At 45.3% G+C, this 26261-nt stretch overlaps 1 protein-coding gene across 1 annotated transcript in view; it reads left to right on the forward strand.

Annotated features, from left to right (window-relative positions):
• The window catches only part of LOC137378262 (ankyrin repeat domain-containing protein SOWAHA-like), a 104473-nt gene that overhangs the window by 57439 nt on the left and 20773 nt on the right, over positions 1-26261 (forward strand). Inside the window, exon 5 of the mRNA XM_068048503.1 lies at positions 8767-8829. Coding sequence (XP_067904604.1) covers positions 8767-8829 — 63 coding nt within the window. The remainder of the gene's footprint in view (positions 1-8766; positions 8830-26261) is intronic.

The following is a 26261-nucleotide window of genomic DNA, read 5'->3' on the forward strand; positions in this document are numbered from 1 at the left end:
CTAAAAAATGTTCATTAAATTTTGGACCATTTCACCATGTACCTCACTTCACAATCTTTTGCTAAACATCCAATAGTAAATCTGGACAGAAATAGGAAAATAAAGTAAAAATGAAAGTTCTTTCCAAAATGTGATGTTGCAAGACTAGAACAAGTATGGGGATCAGTAGTTTACAAATGGAAACTGTGATGTCTTTGGGATTGGAGTGTGGTTTAGCCAGGTTTGGTATAAGGTATGAGGCAAGGACTGAGAGACAAATACTGCAACAGCTGAACATAGAGGCTTTTCATGCGAACATACGAATTAGGAGCAGGAGTAGGCTACTCAGTCCCTCGAGCCTGCTCGGCCATTCAACAAGATCATGGCTGAATAACCTTTCACCCCCTTGCTTTTCAAAAATCTATCTACCTCTGCCTTAAAAATATTCAAAGACTCTGTTTCCACCGTCTTTTGAGGAAGAGAATTCCAAAGACTCATGACCCTCAGAGAAAAAATTTCTCCTTATCTATGTCTTAAGTGGGTGACCCTTTATTTTTAAACAGCGACCCCCTAGTTCTAGATTCTCCCACAAGAGGAAACATCCTTTCCACATCCACCCTGTCAAGACCCCTCAGAATCTTATATGTTTCAACCAAGTCACCTCTTACTCTTCTAAACACCAGTGGATACCGGCCTAGCCTATCCAACCTTTTCTCATAAGACAACCTAACCATTCCAGATATTAGTCTTGTAAACCTTCTCTGAACTGCTTCCAATGCATTTACATCCTTCCTTAAATAGGGAGACCAATACTGTATACAGTACTCCAGATGTGGGCTCACCAATGCCTTGTACAACTGAAGTATAACCTCCCTACTTTTGTATTCAATTCACCTTGCAATAAACAATAACATTCTATTAGCTTTCCTAATTACATGCTGTACCTGCATACTAACCTTTTGCAATTCATGCACTAGGACACCCAGGTCCCTCTGCATCTCCGAGCTCTGCAATCTCTCACCATTTAGATAATATGCTTTTTTTATTCTTCCTGCCAAAATGGACAATTTCACATTTTCCCACTTTATGCTCCATTTGCTGGATCTTTGCCCACTCACTTAACCTATTTATATCCCTTTGTAGTCTCCTTATGTCCTCTTCACAACTTATTTTCCTGCCTATCTTTGTGTCATCAGCAAATTTAGCAACAATACCTTCAGTCTCTTCATCCAAGTAATTTATATAAATTGTAAAAAGTTGAGGCCTCATCACTGATCCCTGCGGCACACCAATCGTTACATCTTGCCAACCAGAAAATGACCCATTTATGCCTACTCTCTTTCCTATTAGCTAGCCAATCTTCTATCCATGCCAATATGTTACCCCCTACACCTTGAGCTTTTATTTTCTGCAATAACATTTGATGTGGCACCTTATCAAATGCCTTCTTCAAATCTAAGTACAGTACATCCACTGGTTCCCCTTTATCCACAGCACATGTTACTTCAAAAAACTTCAATAAATTGGAGTTGATTTCCCTTTCACTTAATCATCCTGACTCTGCCTGATTAACTTGAATTTTTCTAAGTGTCCTGCTATAACCTCTTTAATAAACCGTTTCTAACATTTTCCCTAACTCGGATATTAAGTTAACTGGCCTGTAGTTTCCTGCTTTCTGTCTCCCTCCCTTTTTGAATAAAGGCTATTTTCCAATCTAATGGAACCTTCCCTGAATATAGGGAATTTTGGAAAATTAAAACCAATACATCAACTACCTCATTAGCCACTTCTTTTAAGACCCTAGGATGAAGTTCATCAGAACTCGGGGTCTCGTCAGCCCGCAGCGCCAACAATTTGTTCAGTACCACTTCCCTGGTGATTGTAATTTTCTTGAGTTCCTCCCTTCCTTCCATTTCCTGATTTACAGCTATTTCTGGGATGTTATTTGTATCCTCTATAGTGAGGACCATGCAAAATACCTGTTTAATTCATCTGCCATCTCCTTATTTTCCCTTATTAATTCCCCAGACTCGCTTTATATAGGGCCAATAATCACTAACTCTTTTCTTAAATATCTACAGATATCTGTTTTTATATTCCTAGCTAGCTTTCTCTTGTACCTTAATTTTTCCCTCATTATTTATCTTTTAGTCACTCTTTGTTTATATTCTATCCAATCTTCTGACCTGCCATCCATCTTTGCACAATTATATGCTTTTTCTTTAATTTTGATACTATCATTTAACTTTTTTAGCTAACCATGGATAGTGGGTCCTCCCCTTGAATTTTTCTCATTGGAATGCATCTTTTATTTATATTCTGATATATCCCCTTAAATATCTGCCACTGCATCTCTATTGACTTATCCCTTAACCTACTTTGCCAGTTCTCTTTAACTAGCTCTGCTTTCATGCCCTCATAATTGCCCTTATTTAAGTTTAAAATACTAGTCTTAGACCCACTCTTCTGTCCCTCAAACCGAATGTAAAATTAATTCATATGATGATCACTGCTGCCTAGGGGTGCCTTAACTATGTAGGTCATTATTAATCCTATCTCATGCACAGTACCAGGCCTGGTATAGCCTGCTCTCTGGCTGACTCCAGAATGTGCTGTTCTAAGAAACTATTCTGAAAACATTCAATGAGCTCCTCATCAAGGCAACCTTTGTCCATTTGATTTTTCCAATCTATATGTAGATTAAAATCCCCCCATGATTATCGTCATAGCTTTCTGACGAGCTCCCATTATTTCTTCCTTTGTACCCCTTCCTACTATGTGGTTACTGTTAGGGGGCCTGTACACCACTCCCACAAGTGACTTCTTGCCTTTATCATTTCTCATCTCTACACAAACCGCTTCTACATCCTGGTTCCGTGAACTTAGGTCATATCTTGCTATTGCACTAATACCATCATTCATTAACATAGCCACCCCTGCATCTTTTTCTAGCTTCCTGTCCTTCCTAAATGTCATGTACCCTTCAAAATTTAGGCCCCAATCGATGGCATCCTGCAGCCATATCTCAGTAATGGCTATCAGATCGTACTTATTTATTTCTATCTGCGCTATCAGTTCATCTGTTTTGTTTTGAATGCTATGTGCCTTCAGATACAGAGCCTTTGGTTTTGTCCTTTTATTTGTAACCTTGAGCCTTATCTGCTGATTTATTCTTAGACGTACTCTCTGACCCTTCCTGTCATAGTCTGTTTATCATTTCCCATATTAATACCTTTCTCTCTTGCCTTGTCTCTATTCTTTAATTTACCACATCTTCCTAAATTTACTCCCTTTCCTCCACTGTTTAGTTTAAAACCCTCTCTACTTCCCTAGTTATGCGGCCCACTAGAACACTGGTTTCAGCATAGTTCAGGTGTAGACTGTCCCAACGGTACAGCCCCCAACTTTCTCCATGAATTGGAACCCACTTCTACCACACCAGTCTTTGAGCCATACATTCATTTCTCTAATCTTAATTGCCCTGTGCCAATTTGCACGTGGCTCAGGTAATTATCCAGAGATTGTTACTTTGGGGTTCTGCTTCTTAATTTGGTGCCTAGCTCCTCATTCTCACTAGTGCAGAACCTCTTGCCTTGTTCTGCCTATATCGTTGGTACTTACATGGACCATGATGACCGGCTCCTCTCCCTCCCACTTTAAGTTCCTCTCCAACCCTGAGCAGATGTCCCGAACCCTGGCAACACAGCCTTCTCGTTCTTTGCTGCAGAGAACAGTGTCAATCGCCCTCACTACTCTGTCCCCAACTACCACTATCCTTTTTGCTTCCCTTGCTTCCTATGCCATGGTATCATGATCAGTCTGCTCATCCACCCTGCAGATCTCACTCTCGTCCACACAGGTTGCAAGCACCTCAAACTTGTTTGACAATTGCAAAGGCTGAGGCTCCTCCACTATTGTGTGCTTGGTCCCTTTACCTGCCTCACTCACAGTCACACCCTCCTGTCCCTCACCGCTGACCAAAACACACAACCCTATTCTAAAGGGTGTGATTGTCTTCTCTCCCCCTCCCTGATGTTGCGCAGTGTCTGATCAATAATTCTGGCCCGGAATTCCTCCAGCTGCTTACACTTTCTGTAGACATGTTTGTCCTGGATCCTATTGGCATCCAGGAGATCCCACATTCCACAGCTTTAACACAGCACCTGTCCTGCCATTGTTTCCTTATGTTATTAATTTAATGACTTTCTTAATTAACTTAGAATAATTCCAATGTATACTACAATTTACTGTGCTTATTTAAATACCAGTGCCACCTATAACTAAGAATTATACATTTCTTCATTACACAGGTATGATATTCCCTAATTCCGGTGTCCTTAGCTGGCTATTAACACACTTTCCCTTATTTATTATGCTAAGCACTAACTGGCCAATCAACATACTAATTACTAAACTTTACTGATACTAATAAAAATGTACAATTACTGATAAATTACTTGAGTTTTGAATGATAAATGAGCAAAATACTCACCAACCAATCATCTTATGACTTTCCTGTGATGTCACACTTCGAGTTCCGTGCTGTTTTTAAACTCTCCCTCTTCCGATGAGCTCTGCCAGTCCCAGGGTTCTGCATTGTTTTTAAACACTCTCTGTCTCTGTTGGACTCTCTCTCTGTCGCGCTCTCTCTCTCTCTCTCTCTCTCTCTCTCTCTCTCATTCTGTCGCTCTCTCTCCCTCTCTGTCGCTCTCTCTGTCTCCACCCCCCTCTCTTCCACCATTTTCTCTCTCTCCCCCCCTTTCTCTCTCTCTCTCCCCCCCTTTCTCTCTCTCTCTCCCCCCCTTTCTCTCTCTCTCTCCCCCCCTTTCTCTCTCTCTCTCCCCCCCTTTCTCTCTCTCTCTCCCCCCCTTTCTCTCTCTCTCCCCCCCTTTCTCTCTCTCTCCCCCCCTTTCTCTCTCTCTCCCCCCCTTTCTCTCTCTCTCTCCCCCCCTTTCTCTCTCTCTCTCCCCCCCCCTTTCTCTCTCTCTCTCCCCCCCTTTCTCTCTCTCTCCCCCCCTTTCTCTCTCTCTCCCCCCCTTTCTCTCTCTCTCCCCCCCTTTCTCTCTCTCTCCCCCCCTTTCTCTCTCTCTCTCCCCCCCCCCTTTCTCTCTCTCTCTCCCCCCCCCTTTCTCTCTCTCTCTCCCCCCCCCTTTCTCTCTCTCTCTCCCCCCCCCTTTCTCTCTTCCCCCCCCCCCTTTCTCTCTTCCCCCCCCCCTTTCTCTCTCTCTCCCCCCTTTCTCTCTCTCTCCCCCCCTTTCTCTCTCTCTCCCCCCCTTTCTCTCTCTCTCCCCCCCTTTCTCTCTCTCTCCCCCCCTTTCTCTCTCTCTCCCCCCCTTTCTCTCTCTCTCCCCCCCTTTCTCTCTCTCTCCCCCCCTTTCTCTCTCTCTCCCCCCCTTTCTCTCTCTCTCCCCCCCTTTCTCTCTCTCTCCCCCCCCTTTCTCTCTCTCTCCCCCCCCTTTCTCTCTCTCTCCCCCCCTTTCTCTCTCTCTCCCCCCCTTTCTCTCTCTCTCCCCCCCTTTCTCTCTCTCTCCCCCCTTTCTCTCTCTCTCCCCCCCTTTCTCTCTCTCTCCCCCCCTTTCTCTCTCTCTCCCCCCCTTTCTCTCTCTCTCCCCCCCTTTCTCTCTCTCTCCCCCCCTTTCTCTCTCTCTCCCCCCCTTTCTCTCTCTCTCCCCCCCTTTCTCTCTCTCTCCCCCCCTTTCTCTCTCTCTCCCCCCCTTTCTCTCTCTCTCCCCCCCTTTCTCTCTCTCTCCCCCCCTTTCTCTCTCTCTCCCCCCCTTTCTCTCTCTCTCCCCCCCTTTCTCTCTCTCTCCCCCCCTTTCTCTCTCTCTCCCCCCCTTTCTCTCTCTCTCCCCCCCTTTCTCTCTCTCTCCCCCCCTTTCTCTCTCTCTCCCCCCCTTTCTCTCTCTCTCCCCCCCTTTCTCTCTCTCTCCCCCCGCCCCCCGCTCCCTCTCTCCCCCCGCCCCCCGCTCCCTCTCTCCCCCCGCCCCCCGCTCCCTCTCTCCCCCCGCCCCCCGCTCCCTCTCTTTTCCCCCGCCCCCCGCTCCCTCTCTTTTCCCCCGCCCCCCGCTCCCTCTCTTTTCCCCCGCCCCCCGCTCCCTCTCTTTTCCCCCGCCCCCCGCTCCCTCTCTTTTCCCCCGCCCCCCGCTCCCTCTCTTTTCCCCCGCCCCCCGCTCCCTCTCTTTTCCCCCGCCCCCCGCTCCCTCTCTTTTCCCCCGCCCCCCGCTCCCTCTCTTTTCCCCCGCCCCCCGCTCCCTCTCTTTTCCCCCGCTCCCCGCTCCCTCTCTTTTCCCCCGCTCCCTCTCTTTTCCCCCGCTCCCTCTCTTTTCCCCCGCTCCCTCTCTTTTCCCCCGCTCCCTCTCTTTTCCCCCGCTCCCTCTCTTTTCCCCCGCTCCCTCTCTTTTCCCCCGCTCCCTCTCTTTTCCCCCGCTCCCTCTCTTTTCCCCCGCTCCCTCTCTTTTCCCCCGCTCCCTCTCTTTTCCCCCGCTCCCTCTCTTTTCCCCCGCCCCCTCTCTTTTCCCCCCGCCCCCTCTCTTTTCCCCCCGCCCCCTCTCTTTTCCCCCCGCCCCCTCTCTTTTCCCCCCGCCCCCTCTCTTTTCCCCCCGCCCCCTCTCTGTTCCCCCCGCCCCCTCTCTGTTCCCCCCGCCCCCTCTCTGTTCCCCCCGCCCCCTCTCTGTTCCCCCCGCCCCCTCTCTGTTCCCCCTCTCCTCCCCACCCGCTCCCTCTCCTCCCCCCCCGCTCCCTCTCCTCCCCCCCCGCTCCCTCTCCTCCCCCCCCGCTCCCTCTCCTCCGCCCCCGCTCCGCCCCTGCTGCCTCTCTCCCCCCCGCTCCCTTTCTCCCCCCCCGCTCCCTTTCTCCCCCCCGCTCCCTTTCTCCCCCCCGCTCCCTTTCTCCCCCCCGCTCCCTTTCTCCCCCCCGCTCCCTTTCTCCCCCCCGCTCCCTTTCTCCCCCCCGCTCCCTTTCTCCCCCCCGCTCCCTCTCTCCCCCCCGCTCCCTCTCTCCCCCCCCGCTCCCTCTCCCCCTCCCCCTCCGCGCGCACGCACAGACTGTCTGTCTGTCTCTCGCGCGCTCGGTCTGTCAGCCACTCTTGTGTGCGTGCCCACTGTCTCTCGCCCGCCTGCCCACTCTCTCTCTCTCTCTCTCGCCTGCCCACCCACACGCCCTCTCTCTCTCGCCCTGTTGAACGATAAACATGAGCAAAGAGATCGGGTTTTCCACAGGCTTTGTTTACCAGTATCAGGACACTCTGTCCAGTATGGGTAAACACCGTCACAGGGGAGACATTCTTTGGATAAGTCGCAGCTCTGTTTGTGAGACAGCTGTTGTTGCTTTGCAGGTGGTTTCCTGGCACATGAGCGATGAATAGTGTTCACAGGAGTTGAACTTGTAGTGTGGTAGTTACTGTTAGCTTCAGCTTCAGTAGCTCAGGACTCTGATAGCCATGGTAATCTTGCTAACTTCAATAGCTCTGACATCTTTCTGTCTTTTTTGATTGCCTTTTTCCTGCGCATAGACAATGCCACACTGATCAGCAACGGAATGATAAAGGATCTGGGATTGCGTTCCTTTCAGAGGAAACAAAAGTAGACCAAAACCTTCCAAAATTTTCATACCAGAAAGCAATGTTTCTATTTTTTTTAATCCTTTTTCTGTTTACCGTGTCACCATTGTGATGTCCTCAGGACTGGAATGAGGTATAGCCGTTTTTAGTATAAGGTAAAAACAGAGACAAAGACTACGCAGCTGAACTTTTATTCTGTCTCAGTTTCACTTTCTCTTTGCTAGCATTTGTGTTTTACAGTATTCTCCAGAGTATGCAATGCACAATGTAATTTCAAAACACTACAGAAACCATTTTGTGGCTCACTATTCCGTGATTTAATTTCCATAAATGACTAATCCTGAATGTCATGTTGTTCCTGCATAGTTGTCATCATTGTTTGAAGCCTTTAAGTTAACATTTTGTTTAATTTCAAAGTAGGAGTGGCATTCTGTATGATTCCTTCCAATAAGATTTAAATCTATAATCAGCGAAATGCAATCTGATATAAGCAACATTTTTTAATTTCAATATTTTCATTAAACTAAGTTTATATGATTGCTTGATAATTTTTTCATGAATGATTGCTTGTAAAGCAAGTCATGTTGAACAGAATTATAAAATTCTTAGTATGAGATTTGAGAATAAATCAAAGCTTTTGAATAAGACTTTGCACTATGCAGCCAAGTAACTTGAAAGGGCAAAAAGGGTATTGTATAAAAAATTGCAAAGTAGTTTACTTCCCTTTTTTATACTCCTGCAGTATTTTTGGTAGGTAAAATTTGTTTTTCTAACTTTGAGTTGCAACCCCATTTAAGCTGACATTTCATATCAGAGTGCAGTCTTCCTTTGCACTCAGCTGATATCAGCCATGCTCTCTAATTGAAATGTTTCTGCTCATACAAGAGGGACCTCACTCCTGTTTGTTCATGTAAACCAGTTTGAAGTTGACAAAATGTCCTCTACCTTGCCAGCATGTTAATAGTAGACTTGCCAACAGAATTAGCACTGGTGTCTGGTTGGGGTAAATGTGATCAATAGATTGTCACAAAAACACTTTGCATTAGCAATTTGTTACTGAAAGAGTCTTACATGCCTCTTAATGGCAAACCTGCTCTTTTTGAATAAGGTATACTCATTGCAGGACTAGCATTATGCGTAAATTGAAGGTAAGAAGTGATGTTGTAAAATCACTGATATGTACTTAATGTATCCATTCCTTTTGTCAGTGAAAACTTTCATTTTTTCAGGATGACTCAGAGCAAAATGGATTTGAAGATGGCAGCGGAAGTATGGGGTCACCATCTGTTGCTGTAAGTATTGATGCTCTTATAATGAGAATTTTTATCATGTTTGTTTTATTGCACATGAACATACGAATTAAGAGCAAGAGTAGGTCACTTGGCACCTTGAGCCTGCTCCGCCATTCCACAAGATCATGGCTGATCTGATTGTAACCTCAATTCCACATTCCCGCCTACCCCCATAATCTTTCACCTTCCTTGCTTATCAAGAATCTATCTACCTCTACCTTAAAAATATTCAAAGACTCTGCTTTCACTGCTTTTTGAGGAAGAGAGTTCCAAAGTCTCATAACCCTCAGAGAAAAAATTCCTCCTCATCTCTGCCTTCAGTGGGCAACACCTTATTAAACAGTGACCCTGAGTTCTAGATTCTCCCACAAGGGGAAACATCCTTTCCACATCCACCCTGTCAAGACACCTCAGAATCTTGTGTTTCAATCAGGTCGCCTCTTACTCTTCTAAACGCCGGCGGATACAAGCCGAACCTGTCCAATCTTTCCTCATAAGACAACCTACCATTCCAGGTATTAGTCTAGTAAACCTTCTCTGAACTGCTTCCAATGCATTTACATCCTGCCTTAAATAAGGAGACCAATACTATACACAGTACTCCAGATCTGGTCTCACCAATGCCCTGTATAACTGAAGCATTACCTCCCTTGTAATAAACGATAATGTTCTATTAGCTTTCCTAATTACATGCTGTACCTGCATGCTAACCCTTTGCAATTCATACACGAGGGCACCCAGATCCCTCTGCATCTCACACCATTTAGATAATATGCTTCTTTTTTACTCTTCCTGCCAAAATGGACAATTTCACATTCTCCCACATTATACTCCATTTGCCAGATCTTTGCCCACTCACCTGACCTATCTATGTCTCTTTGTAGCCTCCTTATGCCCTCTTCATAACTTAGTTTCGCACCTGTCTCTGTGTCATCAACAAATTTATCAACCATACCTTCGGTCCCTTCATCCAAGTCATTTATATAAATTGTAAAAAGTTGAGGCCCCGTCACTGATCCCTGCGGCGCACCACTCGTTACGTCTTGCCAACCAGAAAATGACCCATTTATGCCTGCTCTCTGTTTCCTGTTAGCTAGCCAATCTTCTATCCATCTATTGCCTGTTTTCAGAGTTTACCACAAGCTTGTTTTCTGATCTAAATCCCCAAATTTCTAAAACTTTTTACTTATTTTACTATGGTTATGTCACTTCATGTTTGAAGCAAAACTGTTCCAAATTAAATTGTCAATAAGAAATAAAAGTTCCCCGTTTCAAATTGGTAGAACTGAATATGGTATGGGGAGACAGTGGCCTCGTGGCAATATCACTGGACTAGTCTTCCAGTGGCCTGAGGTAATGCCCTCGGGACACGGATTCAAATCCTACCATGGCAGCTGGTGGAATTTGAATTCAATGAATGAATAAAAATCTGGAATTAATATCTGGTCTTGGTAACGGTTCCATGAAACTATGTTGATTGAATTAAAAACCCATCTGGTTCGCTAATGTCCTTTAGGAAGGAAATCTGCTGTCCTTACCTGGTCTGGCCTACATGTTGACTCTTAATTGCTCTTGAAATGGCCTAACAAGCCACTTAGTTGTCAAGGGCAATTAGGGATGCGCAACAAATGCTGACCTTGCCAGCGATGCCCACATTCCATGAAAGAATAAAAACAAGTTTATGAAAACAGTTTTTATAATAATGTAATTTTATGCAGAGCTAGCTTAAGCATTTTCTACTGACTGCTTGTAGAACAGCAAAGGTTCTGAAGTACAGAAGAATCCATTTGCCTTTGTTCCTATGTTTCTAGAACTTTTGAGTGGGGAATTGGAAATTGTAGATCACTGCGCATGCATACTCAAAGTAATAAATGAAGCTGTCTGGCTACCAGTGTGAATTTTAACAAATAAAAAGAACTAACAGAATTGTTGTTTAAATTGTGACGTTGAAATGGAATTACTCCCAGATTGCTGAGTGAGTAAATGCACCTTTGTGCTTCCCATACTGTGCACTTGCACCCTAACCCATTGGAGAATTGAATCAATACTGTTTGCACCACTTTGTTGCCCAGCTCTTCCTCCGTTTTTAGCAAAATAAAATAATGAGGCAGATTTGGCTGCAACAGGACATTGAACAACATCTGCTGTTAGAATTTCCCCACAAAGTTGTTGAAAATGCAAGATGATAGCATCGCTGCAACAGAAACAGGACATCTGGGCCCTGAGTGAACTCAGGCAACTCACAATGTATCTCTTTAATCAATGAGATTTAAGGATTGGGAAATAAACAGCAGAGGGACTGAGAAGGAAGTTAAATTAAAGGAATTTAATATCAAATCAGGTACAGTAAGAGGAATAACGAAAAGGAAATGAAGATTGGATGGACAGAAAGGAAAAGTAAGAAACTTTTTTAAAAATCTGATATTTTTAAATACCTCCCCCATCCCGAAAAATTCAAACTTGAAGGAATAAGACGCGACACTTATAATTAATTTTCAGTGCCAGAGAGATTGATTGGCAGTCATCAACACTTATGATGCTGTTAAATGGTACTTACACTTGTAATTGCAAGCTCTCAGTACCTAGGACAGGTTTACTTCATATCAACCATGGAAATATAGCAACATCATGACAATCAGTGCTTGGCAATGGTGAGGCAGACAGCAAAATGCCATTTTCGCAAACCTAATGGTGGAGCAGTGCAACTCAGCAAATTTTGGATAATTGCATTTCACCACGCTTCTGTCCCTTAGTCTGATGTTGTTGTACTATTTGCACATAAATAACGGTGAGCACCATTAGCTTCACCATTATTTTGACAGCACACTCTGGCCCAATTTGTGATGCTGAATGTAGTTGGCAACATAATCATGTCATTGTACTCACTTCTATTTTGTTAACCTGCAAATTGGCAGGATCATTTACCAGATATCAATGTTCTTTTAATCATGTTGAACTGCCTTGTCTGAACATAAAACATCCTGGCATGTTTGTAATGGTCATTAATACATGGCCAGTGTTTCCTCCAAGGTTAGAACTGTAGGCTATTATGCAGCATTTTTGCTTTCTCAACTAATAGTAGTCACAATTCAATATACGTTTTCTATCAATAATAGACAAAAGTAATATTCAGAGATCACTTCACAACAGCAGGAATTTGATATTGTTTGTAGAGCAATTACTTTGTTGAGAAATGTTTTCAGTAATGTAAAACCTGACTTTTCAAACTTCATATTTGTTACACACATTTTACATAATGTTGGTAATTTTACTTCACTCCATCTATAAATTATTTTTTTTTATTCATTCATGGGATGTGGGTGTCGCTGCCTATAGTAACATTTATTGCCCATCCCTAATTGCCCTTGAGAAGGTGGTGGTGTGCTGCCTTCTTGAACGTTGCAGTCCATGCGAGGTAGGTACACAGTGCTGTTAGGAAGGGAGTTCCAGGATTTTGACCTAGCGACAGTGAAGGAATGGCGATATAGTTCCAAGTCAGGATGGTGTGTGACTTGGAGGGGAACTTGCAGGTGTGATGTTCGCATGCATCTGCTGTTCTTGTCCTTCGAGATGGTAGAGGTCACGGGTTTGGAAGGTGCTGTCTAAGGAGCCTTGGTGCGTTGCTGCAGTGCATCTTGTAGATGGTACACACTGCTGCCACTGTGCGTCGGTGGTGGAGGGAATGAATGTTTGTGCATGGTGTGCCAATCAAGCGGGCTGCTCTGTTCTGGATGGTGTCAAGCTTCTTGAGTGTTGTTGGAGCTGCACCCATCCAGGCGAGTGGAGAGTATTCCATCACACTCCTGACTTGTGCCTTGTAGATGGTGGACAGGCTTTGGGGAGTCAGGAGGTCAGTTACTCGCCGCAGGATTCCTAGCCTCTGACCTGCTCTTGTAGCCACGGTATTTAGATGGCTATTCCAGTTCAGTTTCTAGTCAATGGTAGCCCCAAAGATGTTGATAGTGGGAGATTCAGCGATGGTAATGCCATTGAATGTCAAGGGGAGAAGGTTAGATTCTCTCTTGTTGGAGATGGTCATTGCCTGGCACTTGTGTGGTGCAAATGTTACTTGCCACTTACCAGCCCAAGCCTGGATATTGTCCAGGTCTTGTTGCATTTCTACACGGGCTGCTTCAGTATTTGGGGAGTCGCGAATGGTGCTGAACATTGTGCAATCATCAGCGAACATCCCCACTTCTGACCTTATGATAGAAGGAAGGTCATTGATGAAGCAGCTGAAGATGGTTGGGCCTAGGACACTACCCTGAGGAACTCCTGCAGTGATGTCCTGGAGCTCAGATGTTTGACCTCCAACAACCACAGCCATCTTCCTTTGCTGGTTGGAGTTATACCTAGCGCAGAGAGTTTTCCCCTGATTCCGGTTGACTCCAGTTTTGCTAGGGCTCCTGGATGCCATACTCGGTCAAATGCTGCCTTGATGTCAAAGGCAGTCACCCTCACCTCACCTCTTGAGTTCAGCTCTTTTGTCCATGTTTGAACCAAGGCTGTAATGAGGTCAGGAGCTGAGTGGTCCTGGCGGAACCCAAACTTAGCGTCACTGAGCAGGTTATTGCTAAGTAAGTGCTGCTTGATGGCACTGTTGATGACACCTTCCATCACTTTACTGATGATTGAGAGTAGGCTGATGGGGCGGTAATTGGCCGGGTTGGACTTGTCCTGCTTTTTGTGTACAGGACATACCTGGGCAATTTTCCACATTGCTGGGTAGATGCCAGTGTTGTAGCTATACTGGAACAGCTTGGCTAGAGGTGCGGAAAGTTCTGGAGCACAGGTCTTCAGTACTATTGCCGGAATATTGTCAGGACCCATAGCCTTTGCAGTATCCAGTGCCTTCAGTCGTTTCTTGATATCGAGTGAATCGAATTGGCTGAAGTCTGGCATCTGTAATGCTGGGGACTTCAGGAGGAGGCCGAGATGGATCATCAACTCTGCACTTCTGGCTAAAGATTGTTGCAAATGCTTCTGCCTTATCTTTCGCACTGATGTGCTGGGCTCTCCCATCATTGAGGATGGGGCTATTTGTGGAGCCACCTCCTCCAGTTAGTTGTTTAGTTGTCCACCACCATTCACGACTGGATGTGGAAGGACTGCAGAGCTTAGATCTGATCCGTTGGTTATGGCATCGCTTAGCTCTGTCTATTGCCTGCTGCTTATGCAGTTTGGCATGCAGGTAGTCCTGGGTTGTAGCTTCACCAGGTTGACACCTCATTTTGAGGTATGCCTGGTGCTGCGCCTGACATGCCCTCCTGCACTCTTCATTGTACCAGGGTTGGTCTCCTGGCTTGATGGTAATGGTAGAGTGGGGGATATGCCGGGCCATGAGGTTACAGATTGTGGTTGAGTACAGTTGTGCTGCTGCTGATGGCCCACAGCGTCTCATGGATGCCCAGTTTTGCATTTCTAGATCTGTTCGAAATCTATCCCATTGAGCACGGTGATTGTGCCACACAACACGATGGACGTTATCCTCAATGTGAAGGCAGGACTTCATCTCCACAAGGACTGTGTGGTGGTCACTCCTACCAATACAGTCATGGACAGAAGCATCTGCAGCAGGCAAATTGGTGAGGACAAGGTCAGGTATGTTTTTCCCTCGTGTTGGTTCCCCCACCACCTACCGCAGACCCAGTCTAGCAGCTATGTCTTTTAGTACTCGACCCGATTGGTCAGTAGTTGTGCTACCGAGCCACTGTTGGTGATGGACATTGAAGTCCCCCACCCAGAGTACATTTTATGCCCTTGCCACCCTCAGTGCTTCCTCCAAGTGGTGTTCAACATGGAGGAGTACTGACTCATCAGCTGAGGGAGGGCAGTAAGTGGTAATCAGTAGGAGGTTACCTTGTCCATGTTTGACCTGATGCCATGAGACTTCATGGGGTCCGGAGTCGATGTTGAGGACTCCCAGGGCAACTCCCTCCCTACTGTAGACCACTGTCCCGCCACCTCTGCTGGGTCTGTCCTGCCGGTGGGACAGGACATACCCAGGGATAGTGATTGCAGTGTCTGGGACGTTGTCATTAAGGTATGATTCCGTAAGTATGACTATGTAAGGCTGTTGCTTGACTAGTCCGTGGGACAGTTCTCCCAACTTTGGCACAAGCCCCCAGATGTTAGTGAGGAGGACTTTGCAGGGTGCTGGGTTTGCTGTTGTCGTTTCTGGTGCCTAGGTCGATGCCGGGTGGTCCATCTGGTTTCATTCCTTTTTATTTGACTTCATAGCGGTTAGGTACAACTGAGTGGCTTGCTGGACTATTTCAGAGGGCATGTAAGAGTTAACCACATTGCTGTGGGGCTGGAGTCACATGTAGGCCAGGCCAGACCAGGTAAGGACAGCAGATTTTCTTCCCGAAAGGACATTCTCTTTAGAGATTTTTATTTTGCTTGGCAACAGTTACTTCGAAATTACAGAACTGAAACAGGCCATTCAACCCAACAGGTCAGCTCCATGCAAGCCTCCTACCCTTCTAACCCTATCAGCATATCCATCCAATCCTTTCTCCCTTATGTACTTATCAAGCCTCCCATTAAATGCATCTCAACTATTTGTCTCAACTACTCCATGTCGTAGCAAGTTCCACATTCGAACTGCCTTCAAAGAAGTTTCTTCTGAATTCTATTTGGATTTTTTTTATTCTTTCATGGGATGTGGGCATCGCTGGCAAAGCCGGCATTTGTTTCCCATCCCTAAATGCCCTTAACAACTGAGTGATTTGCTAGGCCATTTCAGAGGGCAGGTCGGAGTCAACCATATTGCTGTGGGTCTGGAGTTGCATCTCGGCCAGACCAGGTAAGGACAGCAGATTACCTTCTCTAAAGGACATTAGTGAACCGGATGGATTTTTATGACAGTCGATGATAGTTTCACAGAATCACAAAATTGTTACAGTGCAGAAAAAAGGCTATTCGGCCCATCGTTTCTGCACCAGCTGGCCAAATGAGCAATTCAACTAATGCCATTCCCCCGTAATCCTGCACATGCTTCCTTTTTAGATTTCAGTCTAATTCCCTTTTGAAAGCCTCCATTGAACCTGCTTCCACCACACTCTCAGGCAGTGCATTCCAGACCTTAACCGCTCGCTGTGTGAAGAAAGTTTTCCTCATGTCGCTTTTGCTTTTTTTGCCAATTACTTTAAATCTGTGCCCTCTTGTTCCCGATCTTTTCACGAGTGGCAACAGTTTCTCCCTATCTACTCTGTCCCGATCCTTTCATGGCACCATTACTGAGACTGGGTTTTAATTCCATATTTTTATTAATTAATTGAATTTAAATTCCACTAGCTGCCCTGGTGGGATTTGAACCCATGGCATTAGCCAGGACTTCTAGATTACTAGTTTAGTGACATTACCCACAATTCCACTGTAGAGAGATTTTTTTGCTCCATTTGGCTGTCCTTTCTCATTCTCCCAGTGTCCTCTTCTGGGTTTTCTTTTCTGATTCTTTCTCTGGTCCAGCCTTCCCTCAGGAAAAGTAATTCGTTTCTAATTTAGCTCAAATGCACAAATATAGGAACAGGAGTAAGCTGTTCAGCACCTAGAGTCTGTTCTACCATTCAGTTAGATCATGGCTGATCAATATGTTAAATCCATCTACCCACCTTAACTCCATATCCTTTAATACTCTTGCCTACAATTAGCCTCTAATTCTGCTCAGTATGTGTTTTCTTAAAGGCACAGGCCAAATTGACCACAGCTCCAGCTGAACAGCAAAATAATACACCGTGCACTGCATTTTGGGATTTCTGTCTCAAACTGAATTTTCTGTTTTGTATTATGCATAGTGTAACATGTTCACAGTAAGATGTTTAATAGGCTAGTTGATCCATAACTTCCATTGATCTGTAAAGAGGGAGTGGAGCATTTTCTCCATAATTCTATTTTCATTATGATTCTGGAAAATCTGAAATTGTTGCAATTATACTTACTCATTCCCTTCCCCCATCCCACTCACTTCTTGCTCCCTTTTTATATAATATTCAACTGCAAGCTACCTGTTTCTCAGCTGGAAAAATGGGCAGCCAGCAGATTAAAATTACGGGCGGCATCTCAGCTGCCCCATTGATACCCAAAGCATCTCTGATGCAATTCTCAGGTGATCTGTAAATGGGCAATTAACATGCCTGCTTGTTTCCAGTGTGAGACTGCCTAAGATGCAGATTGGACTCTGATGCTGGTTGGACGATGCTGATTGCAATTTACAATTACAAGTAGGTTCACCTAATTGCAGCAGGCCTTGAGCAGCCTACCAGTGGCCCCTGAAGAAATAATCCAAAGATTTGTTTGGGAGAATTTTTGTGGGACTAGGAGAGCAAGCGTGCTCTTTTGCCGGCAGCAGCTCAGCCCTCTCTAGGATCCATTTCCCTCAGCCCCCTTCCCACAGACGAGCTGCAGCAGGGCTTCTGATAGTGCCTTCAGCTCACTAGCGACTTTTGAACAAACCTGAAAATTATTCAGGCCTTCCGATGCCAGATTTAGGCCAGCCGCTCTGTCGACATTGTAACCGTTTTAGGTGGATCTAAAATTGCCTGCAAGCTATTTGTTTGTACCTTTGGCTATTTGGATGTACCTTCAAGTTATTCTTCATCAGCTCAAACATAAAATGCATATATCTTGTTCATTGAAACACTCGGCTGCATTGTAAATTGCAAAATTTAATTGTACTTGCATAGCCATATGCAACTTAACTAGCATGGCCAGCCTTTCTAGTACCTCCTGCCTCCCGATTTTCACCCCATTTATTACCTCTACCATCTCTATTTCTGCCGATATTTGTCTCCATCCTTTTCTTCAGTAAATATCGATACAAAGCACTCCTTGAGTATTCTAGCCTTGCCTTGTCCTCTAAGCACATAGCACCCTCTTTTTCCCTAATAGGACTCATCCTGCCTCTTACTACCTGCTTACTATTTACATGCTGGTAGAAGCTTTTTGGGTTCCCTTTTATGTTGATTGCCATTCTATTCTCATATTCTCTCTTTGCCAGTTTTATTTTCCTCTTCACTTCCCCATACAACTTATTGTATTTGGCCTGGTTCACTTGAAGAATTCAACTGACATGCATTATATAGCCTCTTTTCTTTTTTTTTTGCTTCTTTATATTCTCCATCTCCCTCGTCATCCAAGGAGCCCTGCCTTTAGTTTCCCTGACTTTCACCCTTGTTGGAATGTACCTAGCTTGCACTTGAAACATCTCCTTAACGATCACTCATTCTTCAGTTACAGTTTTTTCTGTCAGTCTTTGATTCCATTTTACCCTGGCTAGATCCCTTCTCATCCCATTGAGGTTAGTCCTCTTCCAATTTAGACGTTCTACTTCAGATTGCTTGGAAAATGATGGTCAGAGCCTCTGCTGTTTCTTCCCTTGCTTCCCTTAACAGCCTAGGATACATTTCATCCGAGCCACTTTCAATGATGTTAAACCCCTTAAAACTTCCTCTCTCCCTATGTTAATATCATCTAATATTTCATACTCCTCTTCCCTGATTGTAGTGTCTGTATTATCCCTCTCTTCTGTGAAAACAGACGCAGAAGTATTAAGAACCATGCCAATGTCCGTCTCCGCACACAGGTTACCCTTATGATTTCCTTAGTTATCCATTTGCTCTTTATGTATTTATAAAAACTCTTTGGGTTTTCCTTGATTTTACTTTTATTATTTCATGCCCTTCCATTTTACTGTGTAAACAGAGGAGGATGACAGGGACTTGATAGAGAGCTTTAATACTTTTGTAGGTACGAAGACGTTAGATCCAGAAAATCAACATGAAAATCCGCTCAAAGGTTGCCATCCCTGCCTCCATCCCACCCCTAACAGTCCCCCACTCCCTCCCACCATTGCTTCATTTGTATCATTTCTTGGATATCTCCTGCTCAACTGTTCTGATTTTTTTGACAAAGACAGAGCTCTGGCATGATACTGCCATTGAAATTTGGAATGTAAAGCAACTTTCTGTGGGATGGTAGTCAACATGTTGGGGGGAAGCGAGCGGCCGAGAGTGGAGTGAGGAGGGGGGAGCAGGGGGAAACGGCTGAAGGAGAGAGTGGGAAAAAGCGTCGAGGCCTGGAGCGAGTGGCCAAGGAGGGGGAAGCGGCCAGTGGGCGGGAAAGAGTAGCTGAGTGGGGAGAAGCAAGCAAGGGGAGCGAGTTGCTGATGACATTTTCCCTCGCTTGCACCAGTTAGTCCTGGCAAGCCAAAGGCTGCACATGTGCAGCATCTCACTCAGCGCAGGATACCGTTTGCACATGTGCGCAGCTTGGAGCACTGCGATGACATCAGCGGGTCGCTGCGTTGTCAGCAGTCATTTGATATATTGATGGCCTGGACTTGGGTATACAGGGAGTAATTTCACAATTTGTAGCTGACACACAATTCTCAATGAGGAGGACAATAACAGACTTCAGGAGGACGTGGATCCATTGATGAAAACATATGACAATGAGTGAGGGATGGGGGAGAGACTTTGTGGGTGCAAGGCAGGGGGGAGAGACTGTGTGAGGGAGAGAGACTGTGTGTGGGGGGGAGGGGGGGGGGAGAGAGACTGTGTGTGGGGGGGGAGGAGGAGGGAGAGAGACTGTGTGTGGGGGGGAGGGAGAGAGACTGGGGGGAGGAAGAGGGACTGTGGGGGAGGGAGGGGGAGGGACTGTGTGGGGGGAGGGAGGGACTGTGTGGGGGGAGGGAGAGAGACTGTGTGGGGGGAGGGAGAGGGAGAGAGACTGTGTGGGGAGAGGGACTGTGGGGGGAGGGAGGGGGACTGTGTGGGGGGAGGGAGCGGGAGGGGGACTGTGTGGGGGGAGGGAGAGGGAGGGGGACTGTGTGGGGGAGGGAGAGGGAGGGGGACTGTGTGGGGGGAGGGAGAGGGACTGTGTGGGGGGGAGGGAGTGGGGGAGGGACTGTGTGGGGGGGGGGAGAGGGAGAGGGACTGTGGGGGGGGGGAGAGGGGGACTGTGGGAGAGGGAGAGGGACTGTGTGGGGGGAGGTTGGGGGAGGGACTGTGTGGCGGGTTAGGGAGAGGGAGGGCGGGAGTGGGGGAGGGACTTTGGGTGGGAGAGAGAGGAGTAGGGACTGTGTGGGGAATGTTGGGGGCGGGACTGTATGGGGGGAGGGAGGGAGAGGGGTTGGGGGAGGTTGGGGAAGGGACTGTATGGGGGGGAGGGAGGGAGAGGGGTTTGGACTGTGTTGGGGGAGGTTGAGGGAGGGACTGTATGGGAGGGAGGGAGAGGTGGAGGGACTGTGGCGGGGGGGTGGGAGGGAGGGAAAGGGGGAGGGATTGTGTGGGGGGAGGGACTGTGTTGGGGGCATGGAGGTAGAGGGGGTCCATAGGTGGGGGTAAGGAGAGAGGAGCGCTTGTGGGGGGCCAGGGAGAGTAGAGAGAGATGGTTGAGGGGGTGGAGGGGGAGGTGAGAGAGAGAGACGCTTGGTGGGGGGAGAAAGAGAGAGTGAGGGACGCTTGAGGGGTGAAAGAGAGAGAGGGATGCTTGGGGGGGTGAAAGAGAGAGAGGGAGGGCTGCTTCGTGGGGAGAAAGAGAGAGGGACGGACGCTTGTGGGGGAGAATGAGTGACGGGGAGGGATGCTTGCGGGGGTGAAAGAGAGAGAGGGAGGGATGCTTGGGGTGGGGGGGAGAAAGAGAGAGAGGGAGGGACGCTTGCGGGTAGAGAGAGGGAGGGAGGGACGCTGGGGGGGAGAAAGAGAGGGATAGAGGGATCTTTGGGGGTTGGGAGAGCGAGAGGGGCGCTTGTTGAGCGAAGAGCGAGAGGGATGCTGGGGGTGAGAGAGAGACAGACACTTGTGGGGGGGCGGTGGGGAGAGAGAGAGAGGGATGCTTGGCGAGGGGGGTAGAGAGGGAGAGGGACGGACGCTGGGGGGGTGGGGAGAGGAGTGGGGGACGGATGCTGGGGGGGTGGGGAGAGGCGAGGGGGACGGACGCTGGGGGGCGGGGAGAGGAGAGGGGGATGGACGCTGAGGGGTGGGGAGAGGAGAAGGGGACGGATGCTGGGGGTGTGAGGAGAGAGGGACGGACGCTGGGGGGTGGAGAGAGCTGCCTGCTGATTTGAAAAGTTGCGCTGCTGGGTGAGTGGGTAGTGTCATCACCAAGGCAGCATCCAATCAGTCATCTCTCTGTGATGTCATCAGTGCATGCAAATGCAGATTGAACTTGGAGCTTGTATTGGCAAATTACTCCCGACACTGTTCTGATGATGCCACAGTCTTTGCACATGCGCAAATATGACCTCCTATCAGTCTCAGGAGTTACAGTGCAATTTTAAAGGGGTTGCAAGAACAGAGAGACATGGGTGCATGTACACAAATCTTTGAAAGTGACAGGACAATTTGTGAAGGTTGTTAAAGCCATGTGGGCTCCTTGGCTTTATTAATAGAGCCATATACTCCAAAAGCAAGGAAGTCATGCTAACTTTTGTAACGTTGCTCCATGATCTTCTGGTCAGTTATTTTCTGTGATCCTGTAATATCAACACCTTTACTTTTGTTATCTCTTGCCCCACCCCTGCTTAATTTGCTTAAAACCTATTACATTTCTAGCCTTTGCCTGTTTCTGATGAAGGGTCACTGACCTGAAACATTAACTCTGCTTCTCTCTCCACAGATGCTGTCAGACCTGCTCAGTATTTCCAGCATTTCTTGTTTTTATTTCAGATTTCCAGCATCTGCAGTATTTTGCTTTTATATTATTATTTATAAATTTTGTAAAATGCTGATTCGTCCCCACATGGGGGATTATGTCACATTTTGGGTGCCATACTTTATGAACCATGTCCAAGCCTTAGCTAAGGTGCAGAAGCGATTTAATAGAATGGTGCCAGCAATGAAGGACTTCAGTTATGTGGAGCAGCTTGGTTTAATCTCCTTAGAGCAGAGGAGGTTGGGTCGAGATTTGATAAAGGTATTCAAGATCGTGAATAGTTTGATGGAGTAAATAAGGAGAAACTGTTTCCAGTGGCAGACATGTTGGTAACCAGTACTGTTGGTAACAGTATTAAAGTAATTGACAAAAGAACCAGAAGCAACATGAGGGGGGAAAAAATGCAGCAAATTGTTACGATCTGAAATACACTGTCTGAAATAGTGGTCGAAGTAGATTCTATAGTAACCTTCAGAAAGGAATTTTATTTGAGCACTGTGGGGCTATAGCAGGGGAGTGGGATTAATTGAGTAGCTGTTGCGAAGAGCTCCTTCTCTGCTGTATCATTCTATAATTCTATAAACTCACCTCCTTGGACTTGTATGCATAGTCCTAAGTCCTATGCATAGCTCTCTGTTCCATCATTTTATTTGTTTATTTTCACCACTTGTTAACACCAAAAACTCTAGATATCTTCTAATCTGTTATGTTGCCATTTACTATGTAATCCATATCCTTGCTTCTCCCAAAACTCAATGCTTCAGGCTAATTTTAGCTGAGCCTTGTATTACTCATTGCACATTCACCTAGCCCCTCCTGATTGGTTAGCATCATTGGCCACACCAAATCTGGTGTCGTCTACAAACTTGGAACCCTTCGGCATAAGAACTAAGAGCAGGAGTAAACAATTCAGCCCCTCGAGCCTGCTCCGCCATTCAATACGATCATGGCTGATCCCATCTCGGCCTCAACTCCACTTCCCTGCCTGTTCTCCATAATCCTTCAACCCATTGCTAATTAAAAATCTGTCTATCTCCTCAAATTTACTCAATGTCCTGGCATCCACCACACTCTGGGGCAGTGAATTCCACAGACTCACGACCCTTTGAGAGAAGTAATTTCTCCTCATCTCTGTTTTAAATCTGCTACCCCTTATCCTAAAACTATAACCTCTTGTTCTAGATTGCCCCACAAGAGGAAACATCCTCTCTACGTCCACTTTGTCAATCCCCTTAATCATCTTATATACCTCAATTAGATCTCCTCTCATTCTTCTAAACTCTAGAGAGTAAAGACCTAAACTGCTCAATCTCTCTTCATAAGACAAACCCCTCATCTCCGGAATCAATCTAGTGAACCTCCTCTGAACTGCCTCCAACGCAATTACATCCATCCTCAAGGGGACCAAAACTGTATGCAATACTTCCGGTGCGGTCTCACTAATGCCTTGTACAGTTGCAGCAACAATTCCCTACTTTTATATTCTATTCCTTTAGCAATAAATGCCAAAATTCCATTTGTCTTCCTTATTACCTGCTGTACCTGCATACTAGTTTTTAGCGAATCATGCACGAGGACACCCAGATCCCTCTGCACCGAAGCACTCTGAAGTTTCTCTCCATTTAGATAATTTGCCTTTCTATTCTTCCAACCAAAATGGATAACCTCGCACTTATCCACGTTAAACTCCATCTACCAAATTTTGGCCCATTCACTTAACCTATCCATATGTAAATTTTTTATTTCTTTATTGCAACTTACTATCCCACCTATTTTAGTGTCATCTGCAGTATTCCATCCTGTAAGTCATTGGGTTTAGAAATAAAATTTGATTTCTGTTTACTCTCTCCTCTGACAGTTACCCTGAAACAATCAGTTAACTGTTATATCCGGTATCAAATTTCTTCAATTTTCTCTGTCTCATTCCACGTGAACAAGTAAAAAGTGGCATGCTTCCAAGCATTGCAAGATGTGTAAGATAAGCTCAAGATAACTCTCCTTCCATGGTTTGCTTTTCTCCCTTCCCCATTGCCCTTTCAGGAATTATCTGCTAGTTGCTCATATCTCCTTCGACAACATGGCTGGGTTTCCGAATTTACTACAAATGAAACTTTGAGCTCAAACTCATTTCCTCATATTCTTGTGGAACAATCCTTTGGAGCTCCAATAAGCTGATCCACTCAAGTATCATCTGGAAAGTTATCTACATGTGATATATGTATATGCACTTCATATGTTAATGTGATCCATACCACATGATCTTCACTGTCACTGATTTATAATTGTAGCCCTCCTAGCCAGCTTTTATTCTCAATGTAATGTCCAGTTAAGTCCACAGAGCTTTTCAGTGTACAGTATTGTCCAGTCTGTGTAACAAGTAATGGATGCAATATTGCAGACATCTGAGAACACTTAGGAGGGAATGGTTGAGGATATTTGAAGGCATCTTTTGTGAAAATGTGGTAGACATCTCAGGACGTTTACAAGGGGAAGCAAAAATGTCAGCTAGACACACTCTGTGCGCTATTGAAGTAAGTATGCATGCAGAGGTATATAGTGTCACACTGAATTTTGACATCACTCATAGACACTGCTTTGGGTGCTTGAATTATAGCAAAGTGTTGCTTATGTATTAATTTATTAAAGGTCATTGATTCTGAAGTATACTTCTAATAGTAAACATAATGCCAATTTTGAACTGTTGCAGTTGTTGAAGGATCATTTATCATGAAAGCAGAAGCCCAGTTTAATTGTCTGCCAAGATCTGTTTTTATTAGCCTTGGGTCATTCTTCACTGAATGGGATGCAGTGAATAAGTAGTGGTGTAATCCCTTGATACTAAGTGAATTTTATTCTGGGAATGTGTAAAGCTGCCTTATGGATGTGCATAGTGTATTATTCCAACAAGTAATTACACTAAAGTGGTGACATTAAAGCAACTGTGATTGCAGAAAATGATCAGCAAATTAGATCTTATTACTGGATACATCAAAAACTATCCTTAATACTTTAACTCTGTCAGTAATAATGCTATGTAATCATCCATCAGACAGACACAGACTAAATCTGACTGGGATACTGCAAAAGATCTATTCTTTTGTATCTAGTATTATCCTTTCAGGTTTTTTGAAATCAAACCATACTACTTTGCATTTTTTTATTGTAACTGCGATGACATGTTCAATAATGACAAAAATCATAACTGACAGATTTAAGTCAACTCATATGATTATGTACAAGGATTTATATAAAAATGGTGACTAGAAAGGTAAAGCGGTTAACTATATTCCCTTTTCTTCCTGATGCTGACTTTTTGTGACTAGGTCTTAGTACTGTAGGACAATTTGGTGAGTCTTGGAGTGGAAGCTATTCTCTAAGGCTGCAAAATATGGATGTGGGGAGCAGTAGCAGAAAAAAAATTAACTTTAGTGACAAGACTTGTGGACCAGAAAAAAACATCAATAGTGTATTACAAGAAGGTTATAAATGTATACGATCACTTTAGGGATTGAGTGATAAACCAGTCAGCTTTGCTCTTGCAGTAGATAAAGTTTTGTGATCCCTAAGATTATACGACAGCTTTTATTGCTCCATCTATCATAGTTACCTTGTAATATCTGCTGTAATGTGAAAACTTTGGTTAGAAATTCCATTGTTTTATAATCCAAAGCACCAGTTCAGATACAATGTGAATAATACCCTGGTTTCAGTGAAATTGCCTTTACCACCAATCTGCAATGAAAACTGGAGTGTTAACGTTAGACTGTTTCCATGCTTCCATGTAACAGCCGGAAGTCCTCTGTCATGTTAAGTACTTTTTGTGTGGTTCTTTGTGTCTGAAAAAATAAGAGTCTCAAAACAGTTCAATTATGATATTTAACTATAATTGCTGAGTGAGTTGTAACATTCCATTTCAAAATGCATTGAAAAATCCTGTTATAAAAGTTTCAACATTTACCTGCAGTACCATTTATGCCAGTAGCTGGTGATATGATAAGGGCTTTCTGTGTTAAATTTTACATAATATTGGCTGGCAAAGTAATAGCTGATTTAAAAGTGCACTGAAAATTAACAGTAAAAGAACTGGGTTGAGTCTGTACATTAGTTCTGGAATCTAGCCACTGTGTGTCACTGTGGAGCAGTCTGATTCTCTTGCTGTTGTTGTTAGTGAGGACTCATGTTAGTGTAGGAAATTAAAGGAGGGAAATAATTGGGTTTAAATGCAAATAAATATTTTTCAAAAATTGGACCCTTACAGCTCCTACAGACTTCCTTTCACTGCACCCTGCTGACTGCACCATTAAATCAATCATAAGCCTCTTCTCAACCCTTTGCTTGCTGTTTGTTTAGTTTAGTTTAGAGATACAGCACTGAAACAGGCCCTTCGGCCCACCGAGTCTGTGCCGACCATCAACCACCCATATATACTAATCCTACACTAATCCCATATTCCTACCACATCCCCACCTGTCCCTATATTTCCCTACCACCTACCTATACTAGGGGCAATTTATAATGGCCAATTTACCTACCAACCTGCAAGTCTTTTGGCTTGTGGGAGGAAACCGGAGCACCCGGAGGAAACCCACGCAGACACAGGAAGAACTTGCAAACTCCACACAGGCAGTACCCAGAATTGAACCCGGGTCGCTGGAGCTGTGAGGCTGCGGTGCTAACCACTGCGCCACTGTGCCGCCCCATTCCCTGTCTTCTCCTTTCTACTATCTTCCATATCTCCTTTCTGTCCCTTTATTGTGCCCCATGCCAAAGGCTAG

Source organism: Heterodontus francisci, chromosome 16 (genome assembly GCF_036365525.1).
Source record: "Heterodontus francisci isolate sHetFra1 chromosome 16, sHetFra1.hap1, whole genome shotgun sequence".
Taxonomy (NCBI): Eukaryota; Metazoa; Chordata; class Chondrichthyes; order Heterodontiformes; family Heterodontidae; genus Heterodontus; species Heterodontus francisci.